Genomic DNA, 21,879 nt, shown 5'->3' on the forward strand with positions numbered 1-21,879 from the left:
ACAACTGACCCTTAATAGTGGTCAGCGCAAGACGCTGGTCCACACCAGATTGCAGGAAGGCCAACACCCTCGCCACCGAAAAGGAGCGAGGATGGAAACCCCGCGATGCACACTAGGCAAAATAAGCCTTCCAAGTACAGTAATAGATCTAACCGGACGAGGCCTTCCTAGCCTTGAGTAGGGTAGGAATGACTGCCGACGAGAGACCCCGATCTCTCAGGACCTGGCTTTCAACAGCCACGTCGTTAAAGCCAGCGACTTTAAAGCAGGATGGAAGATCGGCCCCTGAGACAGCAGATCGTCTCGTAATGGGAGCCGCCAGGGAGGCTCAACGACGAGTTGCATGATGTCCGCGTACCAAGACCGCTGCGGCCAGTCTGGGGCCACCAGAATCACCAACTTCGGGTCCGAGACCAACCTTCGAAGGAACATGGACAACAACTGAATTGGGGGGGGGGGAGGCATAAATCAGTCGATACAGATTCCAAGGCACCACCAGCCCATCCGAGGCGTCTGCCAGAGGATTGTGCGTTCTAGCCACGAACCTTCCCACCTTGTTGTTTAGACGAGAGGCCAGTTCTCCACACCTGGAATGTGAACTGCCGAAATCGCCGGGACCTGCGTCTCGGCCCAAGACAGAATTTTGGGCACTTCCTGGGCCCCCGGGCACTCCTGGTGCCCCCTTGGTGATTGATGTAAGCCACCGCCGTTGCGTTGTTCGTCTGCACATGCACAGGGCGGCCCCGCGAACCGGAGATACCTCTGATGAACCTCGAATATGGGGATGTGTAGATACGCATCCTTGAGGTCGATTGAAGCCAGGAAATCTCCCGGGCTCAGGGAGGCTACCACTGAACGAAGGGATTCCATACGGAATCTTTAAACCTGCACAAAGCCGTTCAGAGATTTCAAGTCAAGAATCGGACGCACCTTGCCCTCCTTTCTGGGCACTGTGAACAGATTCGAGTAAAAACCCTGAAATCTGTCTCGATGAGGCACCAGGAAGATCACCCCCTGGGGGGCGGTGAGATCCTGAACCGCCCGTTGGAGATCCTGTAAACGATCTGGGGTCAAATTAAGATTTGAGGGAAAGAACCTGTCCGCTGGACACGATAGGAATACGATCTTGTACCCTGATTGAATGATTTCCTGAACCCACCTGTCCTTAATCTTAATCCGGGACATCCAAGGTTCGAGAAAATCGCGCAGACGTCCCCCCACCCCTGAAACGGGTGAGGGCGCCCCTTCACGTCGAGGCGGACTGGGCCGCTGTGCCAGCGTGGGCGGCTTTTGGCTTGCCCGTCCAAGGCTTCTCCAGGACACCAGCGCCTTTGAAGGATTTGCCCTTGTCCTGTGCCTTGAAGGCACAAAAGGACCCCTGATTTGGTTTAAAGGAAGGGCCCCGCTTACCGCGGAAAAACTTACCCTTGGGAGCCTGAGGCAGCAGAGTGCTTTTGTCCCCAGTGACCCCCTTAACCAACTCGTCCAGGAGTCCCCAAAAAGGCGATTCCCTTCATAAGGGATGTCAGACACCGTCTTCCTGGAAGTCTGGTCAGCCGACCAACTCTTCAGCCACACCATACGACGGATTATCACTGTGACAGCAGATAGTCGTGAGACTAAAGGGCCCTCACCCAAGGCCGCGTCACACAGGTATAAAACAGCCTGAATAATTTGGTCCACTATCTCCAAAGTAGCAGGAGGAGCAGAATCAGCCACAAGGGTGCGTTTGAGCACCTTGGCCCACAGCCTGAGAGACCATCACCGAGGCGAAAATAGGTTTCATCAAAGAACCCGCCACCATATATGAGTGACGAGTAAGAGACTCCACCCGCCTATCCGTAGGGTCCCTAAACACCGGAGAATCCTCCGCGGGCATTAGAGTGGCTTTGTTCAACCTGGACACTGTGTGATCCACCTTAGGGGCCACAGTCCAGCGCAAATCCGTAGGAGACGCGAAGGGATAACGGTACTGAAACCGCTTTGGCACCACAAAATTGCGCTTTAAATTATGCCACTGTTTGTTCACTGTTTCGTGAAACTCAGCGGGCTAAATCGTCCCCCTCCTAATCCTCCGCCTCCCCGTCCGACTGAGAGGACTGAGACCCTTCAGGGGGTACACTGTCCATGGCAACCATATCTAGCACTGAATCAGAAGAATGAGAAAGCCTAGGCCTTTTCTTAGAAGCCCGCTCAGACATTAACAGGTCCACTTTGGACGCTAAAGTCGCAAGTGCCGCAGTAAGGGAGCCCATCACAGAGGATTCAGACGTAACTGAACCCTCCACCAGAGCTGGGGAGAATTTGCTGTCCTGGAACTCCATGAAAATGTTTTGACGCTGGCCCTTTAAATCCGCGACAGTAGCGAATTCCACCGCAATGAGGACTAGCCTGAGACACCACCCAGAGAGGAAAATGACTAACAGCAAAGGAATATCCCCTGAAAAACAGCAGAAAAAGCCCCCCAGAAGTGTAGCTGTACAATTACCACGCTTGCAGCACGATCCGACTGTCTGAAGAAAGGAAATGATGTCACACCGCTAGAGGCCAAAATAGGGCTTGAGCCAAGGAAAAATGGTTGCCAATGTAAAGTAATGGGGAAGCTCTGGGAAAATGGCCGCCGAGCACATGTAAAACGACATTGCCACACACAAGATGGCGCCCGAAGGGCGCAAAAACACTACAGGGAAAATGGCTGCTGAATGCCCATAGTGAAGCCAGAGCAGCCTGCCCACACCCAAAATGGCGGCCCCACGATTCTGTACCGCAGTGGCCCCCACAAGCATGCCTGCACCCCCAAAAGTACACCAAACACCACCGCGGGGTTCAGGGACCCCCAACAACCCCCCATAGTGCGGTCTGGCCGCAACAGCGCCCCCATATGGGACCGGGAGGAACAGCGGGACCCAGACACACAGACATGAGGAGGATAGCACAGACTTCACGCAGACTGCTATCCCCTAAGCAGAGGCCCCACATACACCCTCGGACATACAATGTCACAGACAGAGGTGGTAGCATGGTACTTACAGATCCAGCGAAGGCGTGGGTGCCTCTCTGGGACGGGAAGCCTCCCACCCCTGGTGGTGGGGGTGCCGTCAGCCAAACCAGACTCTAGCAACACGCGGCGTATCGCAGTTGAGACATCCTTGCGAAGTGGCCACTTTGCGGGCTTTGTCCCTGAGGACAGGGACAGGTCGTTTGCGAGGCCAGCTAAACGCTCGATGGCGGGCTGGGATTCCATAAGGCTCTAGTACAACCAGTCCGATTCCCAGCTCCACAAACGCTGTAGTCTTCCGAAGTCCGACTAACTAAGCGCAGGATCAAATAAAAAGCTATCAGTGTAAAGAAAAAAACACTTAGCAGAAATAAAATAAGAAAAGGCTGAGACTGTAGCCCCAGCCAAGGGAAGCCTATCTTACGCCTAACTAGGCAAAAGACAAACTGAGTTGGGAATGCTGATAGCAGGGGGGTATTGGACCAGAGGCACAGCCCCCTACAGGTGTGTCTATGCAAATTGTTTTGTGTTTTAACAAGTCTTATGCCTAGCTTGCTCCTATGGATAAGAGGTCAATACCCATAAGTGAAGACTGTATGAGTGGGCGGCGACTGTCAGAGGACGCAAGAGAAAAAAAAATAGTAATACCAAGGTTATGGCATACAGCTACAGCCATAACCCCGGCATAACAACTTGAAGCCATTAACTTGGCTATAATGCCATATAAAGCAACAGCTGACACCATGGAAGCAAAAAAACACAGTCAATGCGTTTCTCACAGATAGTGCTTAGTCATGAATAACAGCTAGCAGTGCAAAATGCGTTGACTGTGTTTCCTTGCTTCCACGGCATCTAATGTTGCTGTATATGGCGTTTTAAAGATGATCGATAAAGTAGATGCAGTTTTCAAGTGTTCTGCCCTTTGGATCCTATTGCATTTGTTCCAAATGGCTGGGTGAGCAGTGCTTGCACCGGAATACACTGGAGGTGAAAGGGACTTTGTGGCGGACCCATCTGGAACAGCAGCAAACACATTGGGGTTGATTTACTAAAACTGGAGAGTGCAAAAATCTAGTGCAGCTCTGAATAGAAACCAATCAGCTTCCAGGTTGTTTGTCAAAGCTTAATGGTACAAGCTGAAGTTAGAAGCTGATTGGCTACCATGCAGAGCACTCACCAGTTTTAGCAAATCCACCCCATTGAGTCTACAAATAGTTATAAATTAAAAATATTGCATATGTTTATGATACACAGTGCCCAAGAGAAAAGAGTTATCATCTACTTTAGCAGGGATCATGTGACCAGTGCCACATTGCAATCATTTTAAGATTTAAAGTCTCTAAAGGGAAAATTGTAAGCAACTTAGAATTGAAATGTATGTAAAGAGAAAAAAAACTTTTTCTTGGTTTTGTTTTGGATAAAGTGGGGAAGAATTAGAATCCCTGTCTGGTTATCTGGGGTTCCATTGGAGGGATTAAAGGAGATGTACAGCCAAAGCTCGTTTGGCTGTACATCTCCTATGGATCACAGGAGTTCAGTTTGTTCTGCACTCCTGTGACCCGTTTTCAGCAGAGAGCAGGCTGAAGTTCGCTCTCTGCTGACGTCACAGAAGTCATTCCAAGCATGGTATCATCACAATGGAGGTCAGGATCCGCCAGGTGCTTGGACCGACACCCATTTCAGCCTTTCAGCGAGCCGGTTAGAGCCTGAGCCGGCCACTCTGCCCCTCCACAGCCCAATGCTCCAGTGAGCGAGAAGGGGGCAGTTTGGCTCGGGCAGCTGTCAGAAACGAGCGATTGGCGCTGTTCAATAGCTCGGTTCCCAGTGCAGAGGCGTCAGGGGACCGATGCTGCATCCACCTAGGTATGTATAAATCTAAAAAGAAAATAAAACCCATACATCTCTTAATTTTCACTTTCTGTCCTGCTGACAATGGTTTTGCCCCACAGGAAATCTGCAACAGGCACAGAAAGAAACAAAAATCTGGCAGGGGTTCTAACCTTCCCCAACTCTGCTAAACAAAAGCATTTTAATTCTCTGTGTTACTGTTGGAGAGTTAAGCCGGCCATAGATGGCTCGGTCCCTGCTGAACCGGCTGCAATTCGAATCATCTATGGGCAGGCTGAATGTACCGAAGTTGATCCATTCATCATTTTGGGTACAACCAGCATGTTTGATTTTCAGCATGCAATTATTGCCAGGGCCTATAGCCGCTAGCAATAATCACTGTTTTCTCCCAGTGCTACTCCCCCCCCCCCCCCTTCCTGGCAGGAGAACACAATAGCTTCACGAGAGGGATTCCCCTATCAATATTGACTGTAATGATGTGGAAATCAAGCAATTTTTTCCCCTGCCTTTTATGGCCTGCCTTACCAACAGTTACTTTTTTTTTTTTTTTTGATAAGGTTAGCTCCAAGATTTTCACAAGCCTAGTAAAAAAAGATTAAGGTAAAAGAATAAAATGCTGGGAAAGGCTCTAGAGAAGGAGGTCTGGGGAGTAAATTTGTGTAATGCCTGGGAATACACTTTCTGTACTGCTCCCACCAAATGTTTCCATTACCATCATCAGTGATCTTAGACCTTAATTATCCTAATAACCCCCCCCAAAACCACTCTCCCTTAAATAAACAGCAAGGACAGCAGACCTGGATGTTCCTATGCTGTGGCTATGATTAGGGATGCACCGAAATGAAATTCTTGGCCGAAGCCGAAGCCGAATAATAATGAAATGTTTGGCCGAAGGCCGAATACCGAAAGCGGTGTTTCGCATTTTTTCCATTTATTTTGCCAATTTTTTGTCCTCTCTCTTGTCCTCTCGTGTGTCTCTCTCTCTTGTCCTCTCACGCTCTCTCTCTTGTCCTCTCATGTCTCTCTCTCTCTTGTCCTCTCATGTCTCTCTCTCTCCCTAAATGTTACTGTAGGGAATGGGATTCAGTGCACACTGCAGCCTTGTACCATAGGGTTAATGTTAGTGACACTGTAGGGATTGGGAAGGATGCTGGGAATGGAAATCAGGAAGCATGCAGGCAGCCTTGTAAATTTTAATTGCAGATACAGGGCACTGGGCAGGTCAGGGTTAATGTGGTAACATCAATTACTCAGTGACAGTCAGTCAGTGTCAGTGTGGACTCGATCAGATTATAGTGACAGTCTCTCATAGTGGTGGTAGTAGGAGGCTGGAGGTGGACTAGTAGGAGCCTGGAAAGGAGCACAGCCGCATACATACATTACTCACTCGTGCACTGCAGCCCGCCCCACACATTCAGTGAGTCTTACTCTCCTCCCTAGTTTTTTCAATGGCACATTCAGGAAGCCAATCACGCCGTGAGTAGCAGCACAGCGGAACCAATCAGGTGTGCAGGCACGCGTGATTGGTTCGCTGTGCAGCTAATCACGGCGTGATTGGCTTCCTGAATGTGCCATTGAAAAAACTAGGGAGGAGAGTAAGACTCACTGAATGTGTGGGGCGGGCTGCAGTGCACGAGTGAGTAATGTATGTATGCTCACCGCTGAAGTGTCCCGGCTTCACGGAAGTCTGTGAGTCCTCCTGTCCTCCTCCGAGTCCCTTCCCCCTGTAAATATCGTGACCTCGGCGATATGAATATCACCTACGGCCACAGAACGATAGTCGATATCATATCGACTATCGTTCAGCCCTATTGTTCGGCACAAAATTATTCGGCCTTTTGACTTATTCGGCCGAATACCGAAAGTGCTATTTTTTCTATTTTCGGCCGAATAATGTTCGGCCGCCGAATATTCGGTGCATCCCTAGCTATGATGCTTTGCATTTTGGCCGAACAAAAGTTATCCTGTAACTTTCAGTGGGTAGTACTTACCACCTAATGAAGCCCATTCAACTGAATAGGGACACCCCGCAACCATATGCAATGCCTTTCCAGCACACAAACGTTTGCTTTAAGGGTTTAAACAAGCAGTGAGGAGGCAATAGAACACCTCCTCATCGCCTGCCAAATGCCTCTGAAATGCGACCCAATGTGGATCACTTTTCAGAGGGCACTGCATGTATGAGGCCTTACTGCTTCTGTATACTAATTCAACTTACTCATTCGCACCATTAAAACACTTACAGGCATGATGGAGAGGCTACGTCTGGCATGCAGCTTAGATAGAGGTGCAGGAAGATGTTTGGTTTGAGCACCAGCAACTGGCTATGCTGAGACGGACAGAATATGCACATCTCACGGGCCTTATCCAGGTTACTGTAGTACATGTTGATTTCCTTGTATAGGTACCTATGAACAGAGGTAAGAAATAGCTTTAGTTGCAACACTGCATCAGCCAAAATCTGCTAAAATCACATAAAAAAGAAACTAATCCAGATCCGGTGACAGGACACTGAAAGGAATGAACAGTGGTAGAAATATATGGGGATCCAACAGTAAAATGAGTAAAAGATTGAACCAGAGAAGCAGGAGCATATTACCACTTAAACACATTGGCTTTGTTCTTCATTTATATAAATCATATTTACAAAAAGTTTTGGCTTATAAAACTGTCAAGAATTTTTTAAAAGCCAATACTCCAATGCAATAACACAGCTCAAAGGCTTATTACACTGGATGCTTCCACTAGCCAAGGGTGCAAGCTCAACTCAAGAACTTGCCCCATCCAAATTATTATACTGGATACTGCTTCAGAGCAATTTTTAAAATTTTTCACACGCATGTAAAGTTTTTTTTTTTTTTTTGGCAAACAAATTACCTAAACCCCCAGAACATTATATATTTTCTGAAAGCAGAGGCCCTGTAGACTCAAAAGATGATAGTTGCAAAGTTTTATGTCAAATCATATATGCGCAACTGTTTATTAAATTCTAATTTTCAGGAAAAAATAAAATACAAAAAAAATTTTTAGTGCAAAAACACACAATTTAATAACCATTTTTTGTTAACATTTAAAAGATGAGGTTGGGGGGCGTGGCTTGGACATGGCGGTGTGAGGTCGCTTTCTCTCGGTGCTCCCGCTCTCCAGCCTCCCTTTTCGGCCTTTAACTACCGACTATCGCTATTATGAGCGTCCACAAGAAGAGGAAAACCAAGCCTGCTTCCTCCGCATCCTCACGGACTATCGCAGCTACCCCCATCCGTGCTTTCTTCCCGGACTCTGCCAGCCCTCCGCCGAGGGCCCTACAGCTAACGCCGCGTGGCGGCCTAGGAGCGCCGGCCGCTTCCTCCACGGGACAAGGTACCTCGCCTCTGCCCCCACCCGGCACTATGGCAGCCTCTACCCCGGTGCCTGCTTCCCAGCCCCCGCCGCCGGTTCAGATTGGGGACAACACGGAGCTATGGACTCTTCTCCGGGCCCTTCCCACCAGAGCGGACATGGAGTCCATTGTGGCCCAGGTGGCGGAGCAACACCGGTGGGATTTCCAGCAACTAGGCAGCGAGGTGGCCCTGTTGGATGGTCGCTTGGCGGCAGGTGAATCGGCGGTCAGCGATCTTCAGTCCAGGGTGGCGGCCCTAGAGCGGACCCAGATGTCCCACGGAGAGGCCCTTGCTGCTCACCAACTCCGCATGGAAGACCTGGAGAACCGGAGCCGCCGTAATAACTTGCGGCTCCGGGGTATCCCAGAAGCGACGGGTGCCGAAGACCTAGCAGAGACAGTAAGGGCTATACTTTCCCGCATCCTGCCGCCTGAGCCGATGGTGACCCTCGAATTTGACCGGATCCATCGTGCCCTGGGTGCCCGCTCGAATGATCCCGCCAGGCCTAGAGACGTGATTTGGCGTCTCCACCGGTATACCACCAAGGATCTGATCCTACGGGAAGCCTGGTCTAAGGGCCCTGTGGACTTTGATGGTGCCACTGTTCACATTTTCCCTGATGTGGCCCGTGGAACTTTGCAGCGCAGGGCTATGCTAAAGCCCCTACTGGAGCGGCTCTGAGCCCCGGAGGTCACCTACCGATGGGGGTTTCCCCTACAGCTTACGGTGCGTAAGCACGGATCTTCCTTTACCTTGCGGAGACACTCCGACTTGCCGGCCATGTTCGAGTTCCTGGACCTGACCCCGATTGCCCTCCCGGATTGGATGGCGCTGCTCCCTGACCGTGATCCCCGTCAAGGACCTGGGAGCTCTGTCCGTGCTTTGCCCCGCAGGCAGCGCCAACGCCAAAGGAGCAGGAGGCCGCAGCGAGATTTTCGGGGTCTGGATGTAGCGGCTCCTGAGACCTGAGCCGGCGGCAGCTGTGGTCCGGGAGTATGGCCCCGTCCCTCCATCCTGCCCTTGTTCTCCCTCTCCCATATCCGCTGCTTCCCGCTGGCTGCTTTGACTGGGCTCTCTTATCCTGGATTTCGCTGCATGACCCCGCACCCCAATCCTGCTGCTTGCCCTGCGATGCCCCCCCCCCCCCGGTGCTCTGTCCGCCCTCCTGGACGCTGGTATGTGTGCTCTGCAATTGAAGGTTTGTGGACTGCCCTGCTGGACTGCCCGCTTCTGCCTCCTGCTTGCGGGTACCTCTGCCTGCTTGTGTCTTGCTCCCTGCAGGTCGACCCCCCCTACATGCTTTGGCCCCCGACCCTGGAGATCTGTATCTCTGTTGCCCCTGCTGCTTGCTCGCCCAAGTGACAGTCGCTGCTTTCTTCAATGCATGGTGCTGTGGCTTTGACTTTTTGTTCGCTCTTCGAGGACTGTCCCGAGTGCTTACAGTGGTCTGCATGTGCGGACCGACCTCCTTACAGACTATCTTACTATGGGCAGCTCTAGGGAGCTATAGGCCATGTGTATGAGGATTGCGAGACACTGTTGTGTGGCCTGCCTTGTTCATCTACCTGGCGGGGATCGGGGGGATGCTCCGCCATGGGTTCTGTGTCTCTGCCCTTTCATATTTATGTTTCCCATTACCGGTTTCTGCCTCTCCCCTCCTCCTTCGCCTGGTGTGTGTCTTGGTTCCTGCTGGATTCTCTCATTAGTGGCGTTCGGAGGAGGAGACGGGCCGTTCCGCACCTGGCGGGGCTCCCCCTGCTTCTATGGCCGGTCCCGGGTGGGGGGTGGTGGGGGGGGGTGCTTTGATCTTATCTGGTAAATTAAGGGGCGCTCACCCCGAGGGATGCCTGTGGGTGCTGCCCGGTTGCCCGGGATGCGCTGGCTGCGTGGCTTCCGTTGGGGTGACTGGTCTTGCCTGCGATGCATGGGAGAAGTGTTATTAACTGTTGAGATGCCTACTGCCTTTGTTGCTTATATTGCATTTTGCGGAGTCTCTGTTCCCCTTACCCTTGTGCTCCTGCTCCTTCCCTCTCTTCCCCCCCCCTCCCCCTCCCTGCTCTCCCCCCTTCCTCCATCCCCCCCCCTTTCCTCCATCCCCCCCCCTTCCTCTTCCCCCCCTCCTCTTCCCCCCTCCCCCTTCCTCTTCCCCCCTCCCCTCCCCCAATCCCCTTCCCCCCTCCCCCCCTTCCTCTCTCCCTTCCCTCTTCCTCTCTCTTCCTCTCCCCCTTCCCCCTCTCCTCCCTTCTCTTCCCTCCTTCCTCTTCTTCCCTCCCCCCTTCCTCCTCTCCCCCTTACTTCCCCCCCCTTCCTTCCTTTCCTCCCCCCTCCTACCTTCCCCCCCCCCCTTTTTTTTTTTTTTTTCTCTTCTCTCCTTTGCGGGCCGGGGCCTTCTTTGGACTGGGTTGACTTGGTCCCCCTGGGGGGTCCTTCTGGGCTGGGTGCCTGGGGGCCGAGGGCCACATGGGACGCACGGCTCTGGGGCCCTGTAGGGATGGGGGTCCCGGACGCCTCTCCCAATAGGGGTGGGTGTCTTGGGTCTCTCCATACCATTTTCTGGCTTCTTCCCTTCCCCCTCTTTGGTATATGTTTGATTTTGGACGCTCATTATGTCACATGCTTTGATCTCTATGGGCCGTGTGGGGGTTGGCGGGGAGCGGTCACCCTCCTCTGCCTGTTGTGACCTTCCCCGTACCCCACATAGGGTTTGTTTTCCGCGGAGTTCCTTTCGCTCCACCCTGAGTTGGGGTGGTGGGTCTGGGACTCTGGGAGAACGGTGACTTGTTCTCCTGTGCGCCTCTCGCACAGTAGCTCCCCCCCCCTCTCTTTCTGTTCGCACGGTCTACGTGCATTCTAGCTCTCTTCCCCTTTTTCTGATTTCTCTCTTCCTGTTCTTCCTTCCGGACTTCGACCGGTCCACTTCCTTGCCCTTGCTTTTCCGCTCTACGTGGGCGGTTTTTCCCATCTTGCTGCCTTTACCTTGCTGATTTCGGACTCTTCTCTCTGTATTTCCCCGCCACTCTTCCCTCTCCCCCCCCCCCTTTTTTTTTTTTTTTTGTTGTTGTTGTGTGTGTTCGTGCTCCGTGTGGGGAGATGGCCATCCCCCGAGCTGACCCCATCCGCTTGGTCACGCTGAACGCCAAAGTGCTTAATACCCCCGAGAAACGCTCCATCGTGTTGACCGAGCTCTCCCGCCTTCGGGCCCACGTCGGCTTCCTTCAGGAAACCCATTTCAAATCTACCAATATTCCTAAACTGGGCAACAGACGATTCCCCACGGTCTACCATGGTTGCTTTTCTGAATCGAAGTCCAGAGGCGTTAGTATCCTGATTGCTAGCCGGACTCCGTGGTCTTTTTTGAATTCATGGAGCGATGACTCAGGTCGAGTACTATTTGTCAAGGGTCGTCTTCGCTCTGTGCTCGTCACTTTGGCAAAATTATATTTGCCTAACTCTGATCAGGTGTCGTGCCTTGAACTGATGTCCTCCAAATTACATGACTTTATGGAGGGGCAGGTCCTGCTGGGTGGCGACTTCAATCTAGCCTTGGATCCGGAACTTGATGCCTCCCGGGGTTCCTCCCACATCTCCTATGCCGCGTTGCAGCGCATTAAGAAGACCTTTCATGCTTTTCGGTTGGTAGATGTGTGGCGGGCTATGCACCCGACGGGCAGGGATTACACTTTTTACTCTCCTCCACATGACTCCTACTCGCGCATTGACTATTTTATGGTACCCCAGGCCCTACTGAGCAGATCGGTGTCGGCTTCGATAGGCAACATCACGATCTCGGACCACGCCTCGGTGGTCCTTGAGCTGGATTTGAGGACCCCCGAGCAACGCCAATGGCAATGGCGGCTCAGTGACAGTCTCTTGCAGGACCCTTCCATCCTATCTGAGCTACGCTTGGAACTGGGTAGGTTCTTTGCTTCTAACGCCCTCCCGGATAGTCCCCCCTTGATGGTATGGGAGGCCCACAAAAGCTACATGCGGGGAATTCTAATTAAAATCGTCTCGCGCCGCAAAAAAGAAAGGATCCGCCAAATGCAGGATCTTATCTCGCGCATCGGTCAGCTGGAAGCTGCTCATAAAAGGTCTTTGGCACTAGCTGCCCTCCAGGAGCTGACGGTCCTCCGTGAGCAACTGCGATCTCTGACCCTCTTTAAAGCGAAGGCCTCCCTCTCCAAATGTAAACGTATCTTCTACGAGCATGGGGACAAATGTGGTAAGATCTTGGCTCATGCGCTTCGTCAGCAACGGGCGCAGTCATTTATCCTGCGGTGCTCTCTCCCTCCCAACAAAAGGTCCAGGCTATGGAGCATATAGCGGAGGTGTTTCGCCGCTATTATGCCTCTCTGTACAATCTATCCTCAGTGCTCGGCCTCTGCTCAGGATGCTCTTCGGACGAGCATTCAGGAGTATATTCGCGCATCGGGCCTCCCGAGTCTCCCACAGGAAGCCTTGGAGCAGCTAGACGAACCGCTTCGGCCAACCGAACTTTCCTGCGCGTTGGCGGGGACTCAAAGGGGCAAGGCCCCGGGTCCTGATGGCTATTCGCTCTCATATTATAAGAGCTTTGAGGATGTCCTCTCCCCTCACTTCCTAGCTGCTTATAATGCGGCGGGTCTGGGTGCAGACTTTCCATTGGACTCTCTCCGAGCTCATATTGCGGTGATTGAAAACGAGGGCAAGGACCCCCTTCTATGCCAGAATTATCGTCCTATATCGCTCCTCAATATCGATCTGAAGCTTTTTACGAAAATCTTAGCATCGCGTCTAGCCCCCTTTCTCCCACAGTTGATACATGATGATCAGGTGGGCTTCATACCCTCGCGGGAGGCTCGCGATAACACCACGAAGGCGATTGATCTCCTTCACCTGGCCTGACTCCAATGCTGCTTCTCTCGACGGACGCCGAAAAGGCGTTCGACCGAGTGAATTGGCGCTTCCTCCTGGAAACCATGGAGCATATAGGCTTGGGACATCGTATGATGGCTTGGATCCGGGCGATTTACTCGCGACCGTCTGCTTGTGTTAAGGTTAATGGTTTCCTCTCTGATCCCTTGGAGATCAGGAACGGTACGAGACAGGGTTGCCCCCTCTCTCCCCTGATTTTTGTGTTGACCCTTGAGCCCTTCCTGCGCTCCGTCAGAGCGAATCCCGATGTCGCAGGCCTACCGCTTTCAGCGTCGCTCACCCCTAAGGTGGCGGCCTATGCGGATGATCTTCTCTTCTTCCTTGCCAGGCCGCTGCTCTCCTTACCGAATCTTATGCGTGAATTTAAGGTGTTTGAAGCATTGTCCTCGTACAAAATTAACTTCCAAAAATCGGAGGCCCTCCCGGTAGCGATGCCACCCGCTATGTCGCAGCTTCTCAAAAGCGATTTTCCATTTAAATGGAGCTCCTCTCACATCACATACTTGGGCATATCCCTCCCCAACTGCCCCAAACGCATCTTCGAATGCAATTTTCCTCCTCTTCTTGCCCGCATCCGGAAAGACCTGGACGGTTGGCAAAAAGGCATGTTTTCCTGGTTTGGGCGCTGTAACATTATTAAGATGACTGTCATGCCCCGTTTGCTTTATGTGCTTCAGGCCCTCCCGATAGTTGTTCCTCTGCCCTTCCTCCGTAGGGTGAATGGGGCGTTTCGCAAATTCCTATGGACTTGAGGCCCCCCCCGGTTGGCCTTGAAACTTCTTCGCTTGCCCAAGCTCAGCGGCGGAATGGCTTTCCCGGATGCCACCATGTACTCTGCTGCATGCCATCTGGCCAGGATTCTGGACTGGCATCTGCATAGCTCACTGAAACAGTGGGTGCGGATCGAACAGCTTTGCAGGGGGTTCTCCCCCGGAATCTCTGCTGTGGGGCTCATCCCCCCTGATAGGGGGGACCTTGGATCACCCAACTGTTGGAGTCACTTTGCAACTGGGCCGTAAGCTCTGTAAAGAAGGCCTCATCGCATCTTTGCCGTCCCCTTTGCTCTCGATCATGGGAAATCCAGATTTTTCCCTGGGCCTCAATGACCCGGCCTTCCGTATGCTGCAGGCCAACGGGGTCTACCAGGCCAGACATTTTCTCAGCAGGGATGGTTGGATGTCTCGCCAGACGCTGCTGTCAAGTAACATGTTTGCTGCCCTGTCGTTTTGGCAGAGGGTACAACTTGCCCACTTTCTGCAATCGCTGTCGCCGGCGACCTCTTTTGCCAGACGCCTCACGCCGTTTGAAGAGTTGTGCACATCGGATGCTCCGGTGCGCCATGCTATTTCCCTGCTATCGTATCGTGACGTCATCCGGACAATCTTCCAGGCCCCCCTATATATCTCTATGGGAACGTGATTTGGTTATCTCCCTTTCGGACTATCAGGTGGAACGTATCCTTTTCTTCACCTACAAAACCTCTACGTGCTCCAAGTACCAGGAGATGGGTTATAAGCTCTTGACCAGGTGGTATTATACCCCGGTTAAACTTCATAGGATGTTCCCCTCCTGTTCGGATCTTTGCTGGCGATGTGGTGTGGAGGTGGGTTCCCTTCTCCACATCTTTTGGTCTTGCAGGGTATTACAGCCTTTTTGGTCGGAGGTCCTCCGTATTATCCAAAAATTTACAGACCACACCCTTACCCTGCAACCGGCCCTGTTCCTTCTTCACCACCACAGCTTCCCAAGGGCGTCCTATCGGAAGTCGATCTTGCCGATACTGCTGACAGCGGCCAAGAGCTGTATCCCTCTCTTATGGAAGCAATCCCGCCCTCCTACTGTGGCGATGTGGTTGCGTAAAGTGGCGTTTATTAACGAGATGGAGGACTTGCTGGCGGCCGATCGGGGTACGAGGGAGGAGTTCCTCAAGCGTTGGTTTTACTGGCATGAGTTCAGCTCGACCACTGAATACCGGGACCTTGTAGCATAGCTGACTCGCTCACACTGGCTGGCCTTCTCCCCTGTTGGCCCCCTTTCCACCCCCCCCCCCCCCATGTCCTCTTTTCCAGTGTTTGTCCTGTCTTCCCTTCCCTCCTTCCCTGCCTCCCCCCTCTTTCGATGTGGCACTTCCTGCTCTTTGTTCTATCCCTCCTCTCCCTGTTTTTTTTTTTTTTCGTTTCTTTTTCTTCCCTTTCTTTTTTCTTTTCTCTTCTTTGAACAATTTCTCCCGTTTTTGTAAGGCATACATGACATTAAGACCTCTTGTGGTTTCTTGGATTGGTGCCCCGTCAGATGTCCTCGGCACTCCGATATGCCGGCCATGTGATAGATGCCGGTTGGAGCGTTGGTCTATCTGGGGATCTGCCGTCCTGAGACATACTTTGATACACTGTGTATTCTCATTTCTCACATATGGCTATGTTTTTATGATTTACGCCTCATGTTACGCTGTTCTCTTGTTACTTGGCTGTATTTCAATTCACTGCCTTTGTTGACTTGTATGCCTTTATCTCCTCAATAAACGTTGAATTTAAAAAAAAAAAAAAAAAAAAAAAAAAAAAAGGATGAGGTTGGCTACTTTTTGTTATAAAAAAAATCCAATAAACTAAATTTTTGTCAAACATTTAGGCCAAAACGTATTCATCCACATGTCTCGGGTAAAAAAAATTCAAAAGCGTATACTTATTGGTTAGCGCAAAAATTATAGCGTCTACAAACTATGGTACATTTTCTTGAATTTAACCAGCTTTTAGTTTAGGACTGCCTATCTCATTTCTTGAGGTACTAAAATGGCAGGGCAGTACAACCCCCCCCCCCAAATTACACCTTTTTGGAAAGTAGACACCCCAAGGAATTTGCTGAGAAGCAGGTTGAGCCTATTGAATATTTAATTTTTTTGTCACAAATGACTGAAAAATAAAAAAAAAGAAATGAATAAATTACACAAAGTTGTCAGTGAAATTATATATTTCTCACACATACCATGGGTATCTGGGTGAATTATACCCCAAATACATTCTGCTGCTTTTCCTGAGTATAAGGATACCCCATGTGTGAGACTTTTTGGGGGCTTAGCCATATACAGGACCCCGAAAACCAATCACCACCTTCAGAATTTCAAAGGGCGTAAATTGCTAATTTCACTTCCTCACTACCTAAAATGGTTTTGGAGGCCTTGAAATGTCAAGATAGCACAACCCCCCCCCCCCCCCCCCCCAAATGACCACATTTTGGAAAGCAGACAACCAAAGGCTATTTGCTGAGAGGCATATTGAGTCCATGGAATATTTTATATTTTGCCACAAGTTTTTGCAAAATTACACTTTTTATTTTTAAACAAAGTTGTCACTAAAAGATAAATTACTCACACATGCCATGGGTATATGTGGAATGACACCCCAAAATACATTCTGCTGATTCTCCTGAGTACAGAGATACCACATGTGTGAGACTTTTAGGGAGCCTAGCTGTGTACAGGACCCCAAAAACCAATCACCGCCTTCAAGCTTTCTAAGCGCATAAATTACACATTTTACTTCCTCACCGCCTATCACAGTTTCGGAGGCCCTGAAATGTCAAGATAGCACAAAACTCCCCAAATGACCCCATTTTGGAAAGTTATCACTCCAAACTATTTGCAAGGTAATAGAGAGTATTGGCGCCTCCCTTATAAATAACAATAAGAAATGTGAAGCTGCTCTCAATTTAAAGTATAATAGACTTAAATGGAAATCAAGGAAATAATGAGGCGCTAACACATAGATGCAATAGATATAAAATCACAACCTCAATAGATATTGTAATAAAAAAATCACCAAAAAGTGCTTAATATCTGTGACGTCAGACGTGCTGGACCTCCACGTCTGACGTCACATCCGGTTTGCGGTAAACTACAGTGTGGAACGCGGAAGGAAGGAACAGTCTCCTAGCAGCTCCCTTCCCTGTCATATTTACATTGCCTGTGTCAAGTGCCTGTGTGGCTCCAGAAAATGAGCTTTGAGCCATCCATTTAGAAAAAAACCCATTCCTGAAACTTCACCTAGGAGGAGGGTGTCGCTGAAAGATCTTTTAAAGTTCTACCTGCACCATAGTTCCTTTGAGGCCTGGGTGCATCTGTTAAGTGACCTCAGCTCACTGGGTGAAGGATCAGATACCCCTTACTTCACTTTGGCACCTAAGAGAAGAAGCACTTTAAGGAAGACGCACAAGAAATTATCACTTGCTTTGGAATGTTTATAATTTATTTCCTATGGACTTTTTTTAGCAATTTGCAATCTTGTAAATTTTATATGGTGTGTCACTTCTATATTTATGTTTATATTTGTGTTTAACACATTTTCACCTATATATAATTCACACCTTCATCCTTCCTTTTTTTGTATTGGAGTAATTTTTCCCTTATATTTTTGATTGCATAAAGCATATATTTATTTATTTATTAACATTAGTGCACTTATTCACAACACGTGGATTGTTTACTTGAGAAGGATAGAGCACCAGCACTTTACTTATACAGTGCCTTGCGAAAGTATGATCACTCTGGATGAACTGCAGAGATCTACAGCTGAGGTGGGAGACTCTGTCCACAGGACAACAATCAGTCGTATACTGCACAAATCTGGCCTTTATGGAAGAGTGGCAAAAAGAAAGCCATTTCTTAAAGATATCCATAAAAAGTGTCATTTAAAAAGTTTGCCACAAGCCCTCTGGTAGACACACCAAACATGTGGAAGAAGGTGCTCTGGTCAGATGAAACCAAAATCAAACTTTTTGGCAACAATGCAAAATGTTATGTTTGGCATAAAAGCAACACAGCTCATCACCCTGAACACACCATCCCCACTGTCAAACATGGTGGTGGCAGCAGCATGGTTGGGCCTGCTTTTCTTCAGCAGGGACAGGGAAGATGGTTAAAATTGATGGGAACATGGATGGAGCCAAATACAGGACCATTCTGGAAGAAAACCTGATGGAGTCTGTAAAAGACCTGAGACTGGGACGGAGATTTGTCTTCCAACAAGACAATGATCCAAAACATAAAGCAAAATCTACAATGGAATGGCTCACAAATAAACATATCCAGGTGTTAGAATTGCCAAGTCAAAGTCCAGACCTGAATCCAATCGAGAATCTGTGGAAAGAACTGAAAACTGCTGTTCACAAACGCACGCTCTCCATCCAACCTCACTGAGCTCAAGCTGTTTTGCAAGGAGGAATGGGCAAAAATTTCAGTCTCTCGATGTGCAAAACTGATAGAGACATACCCCAAGCGACTTACAGCTGTAATCGCAGCAAAAGGTGTCGCTACAAAGTATTAACTTAAGGGGGCTGAATAATTTTGCACACCCAATTTTTCAGTTTTTTAATTTGTTAAAAAAGTTTGAAATATCCAATAATTTTCGTTCCACTTCATGATTGTGTCCCACTTGTTGGTTGTTGATTCTTCACAAAAAATTACAGTTTTATATCTTTATGTTTGAAGCCTGAAATGTGGCAAAAGGTCGCAAAGTTCAAGGGGGCCAAATACTTTCGCAAGGCACTGCATATATTTTTTTCACCATCTGGTGAAGTTTATATATTTGTACTATCACCTATATTTATAGGTAATTCATTTCTATTTTGCACTCCAAACTATTTGCTGAGAGGCATATTAAGTCCATGGAACATTTTATATTTTGCCACACGTTTCGGAAAAAAATTGAATTTTTGTAAGAACTTACAGTAAAATTATTTTCTCTGAGTCCTCTGACAGACGCAGCTCTGGAAGTTTCTTCACTAACTTGTTATGTGCGCCCCCTTCAGGAGAAGCTAGGCAGTGAAAGCTTTCCCTAGTCACGCCTTTAGGGGCCGTCCTATCCATATGACCCCAGACACACCTGCTCATAGAATCAGTTTCGTAGCAAAGCAGTGAAGGGGAACACAACCAACCCCAACATAGAGGGGCGGGAGCTGCGTCTGTCAGAGGATTTTACGGTAAGTTCTTACAAAAATTAGATTTTCTCTTACGTCCTCTGACAGACGCAGCTCTGGAAGTTTCTTCATTAATGAGACATCCGATAGCAGTGTAGGCATGAGGAGTGGGAAGAACGCAACCAACAACTGTTAACGTTTCAACAAGGCTAAAAAAAAAAGAAAAAACGTAGCCAACAGGGCAACAGAAGCTCAACCAAAATCAACAGGAGCTTACCCCAAACAAAAAATTCACTCCTAAAAGAGAACACTCAGTCTCTTCAGCAAACAGCGGCCTGAAGAACTCTGTGGCCAAAAGGAAGCATCCGAGGATGCCATCACATCAAGCTTGTAGAATTTTTTAAAAGTGTGTACAGACGACCAGGTCGCCACTTTACACACCTGAGCCACAGAAGCCTGATGGCGAAAAGCCCAAGAGGCACTCAGCGCTCTAGTAGAATGCGCCCTCACAGGGAAAGGAGGAACCTGACCCTTCAATGAATAGCCCTGAACAATAGTCTGTCTGATCCATTTTGATATGGTTGCAGCAGACGAAGCTGGACCCTTTCGAGATCCCTCAGGAAGGACAAACAGGGAATAAGACGTCCGAAAAGGATTCCGTGGCCGACAGTTAAACCCTGATCGCTCTAATCACATCCAGAGAATGCAGGGCAAATTCTTTAGGATGCTTGAGCTTCACACAGAGCGAAAGCAACACAATATCCTCATTGAGGTGGAAGCCGACACCAGCTTGGGGAGAAAAGATTGGTTAGGTCTTAGAACAACCTTATCCCCATGAACGGCCAGATAAGGCGAACGGCAGGACAGAGCCACCAATTCAGACACCCTGCGAGCAGAGGTGATAGCTACCAGAAAGGCAACTTTCTGAGACAACAAAGGCAGAGATATTTCTCAAATATTTTCAAAGGGAGGTCAATGTAGAACGGACAAAACCAAATTCAGATCCCACGGAAGTAAAGGGGACCCCCTCGGCAGAGCTTGATGACACACCCCCTGAATAAAGGTGCGAATCAAGGAGTTAGTCGCCAAGGGACGTTGGAAATAAGTGGCTAAGACCGACACCTGGCCTTTAATCGTGCCTAGAGCCAAACGTTGCTCCACTCCTTTCTGCAAGAAAGCCAAAAACCCTCGCCACCAAAAAGGAACGAGGATGCAACCCTTGCAACTCACACCAGGCAATATACATCTTCCAAGTATGATGATAAATTTTCCTGGAAGTAGCCTTCCTAGCTCTCAACAAGGTAGGAATCACAGCCTCAGAGAGACCTCTGTCTCTCAACACCTGACCTTCAACCTCCAAGCCGTTAAAACCAGCGACCGTAAAGCAGGATGGAAGATCGGTCCTTGAGACAGCAGATTCTCTCTCAGAGGCAGACCCCATGGAGACTCGACGGCCATCCTCCCCACGTCTGCGTACCAAGACCAGCAAGGCCAGTCTGGTGCTACTAGTATCACCTGCACCGTCTCCACCGCCAACCTGCGGAGGAACCGAGACAACAACTGTAGCGCAGAAAAGGCATAGATCAGCCGATAACGGCTCCAAGGCACCACCAGTGCGTCCACGGCGTTGGCCAGAGGATCTCGAGCCCTGGCCACAAACCGCTCTACTTTTCTGTTTAGACGAGATGCAAACAGATCGACCTCCGGAGTTCCCAATCGGGCACACTGGAGGTGAAAGACCTCCAGATGCAGGGACCATTCCCCTGATCCAGAGTCTGACGACTCAGGTAATCCGCTTGCCAGTTCTCCACCCCTGGGATGTGAACTGCGGAAAGAGCCGGACATGCACCTCGGCCCAGGTCAGAATCTCGGCCACTTCCTTGGCCGCCCGATCACTCTTGGTGCCTCCTTGGTGATTGATGTAAGCCACAGCTGTGGCATTGTTCGTTTGAACTCGAACCGGGAGACCCTGTAACCGAGGCGCCCAATGGAGCAGGCGGAGCTTGATCGCCCTGAGCTCCAGGACATTTATCTGTAGAGACGACTCCATTGTCAACCACGTTCCTTGGATGCAAAGAGTGTCCAGTACTCCACCCCAGCTCGTCAGGCTGGCATCCGTGGTGATCACCTTCCACAACAGTGGCAGAAAGGACCTGCCCTGGCTCAGAGCGGGCGACAGAAGCCACCACGAGAGCTCTGACCGCGTGAGACAGCTTAGACAAATCATCCTGTCAAAAGGACTGTGGATCCTTATTCCACTTGGCAAGAATCTCTGCTTGCAGAGGTCTCGTATGAAATTGGGCAAATGGGACCGCCTCGAAGGCCAACACTATCAGCCCCAGAGCCCTCATACAGGTCCGCAGAGAGGAGAGATCGTTGTCCTTCAGGATCCTGATCTCGGCCTGCAAGGTCTGGAGGTTTTCCTCCGGGAGAAAGACCCTCTCGAGTGGAGTCCAAGATCATGCCCAGATAATTCAGCCATACTGACAGAGTCAGTGCAGACTTCAGGAAGTTGATGGTCCACCCGAACTCCTGAAGCGTCTGAGCTGTGAATGCCAGGTTCCCCCGACAGGGTGACACATGAGCTTACCCTTAACAGGAGATCGTCCAGATAACCGAGGACCACAATCCCCTTCTTGCAGAGCAAAGCCAATACCGGGGCCAAAACCTTGGTGAAGACTCTGGGAGCGGAGGCTAGACCAAAGGGTAATGTCACAAACTGATAGTGCTCCTCTGCCACCGCGAAACGGAGATACCGTTGGTGGCCCTCGTAAATAGGGATGTGCAGATACGCATCTTTTAAATCGATGGAGGCCAGAAAATCTCTTT

At 49.9% G+C, this 21,879-nt stretch overlaps 2 protein-coding genes across 2 annotated transcripts in view; both read right to left on the minus strand.

Moving 5' to 3' along the window:
• The window catches only part of LOC309559345 (cytochrome c oxidase subunit 7A2, mitochondrial-like), a 361,900-nt gene that overhangs the window by 129,542 nt on the left and 210,479 nt on the right, over positions 1-21,879 (minus strand). The window lies entirely within an intron of this gene.
• The window catches only part of LOC309559344 (adenosine deaminase domain-containing protein 1-like), a 109,197-nt gene that overhangs the window by 48,151 nt on the left and 39,167 nt on the right, over positions 1-21,879 (minus strand). Inside the window, exon 6 of the mRNA XM_082262578.1 lies at positions 7,090-7,254. Within this exon, the coding sequence (XP_082118704.1) occupies positions 7,090-7,254 (165 nt within the window). The remainder of the gene's footprint in view (positions 1-7,089; positions 7,255-21,879) is intronic.

The sequence above is a fragment of the Pelophylax lessonae genome, assembly GCF_965119305.1.
Source record: "Pelophylax lessonae genome assembly, chromosome: 7".
Lineage (NCBI taxonomy): Eukaryota > Metazoa > Chordata > Amphibia > Anura > Ranidae > Pelophylax > Pelophylax lessonae.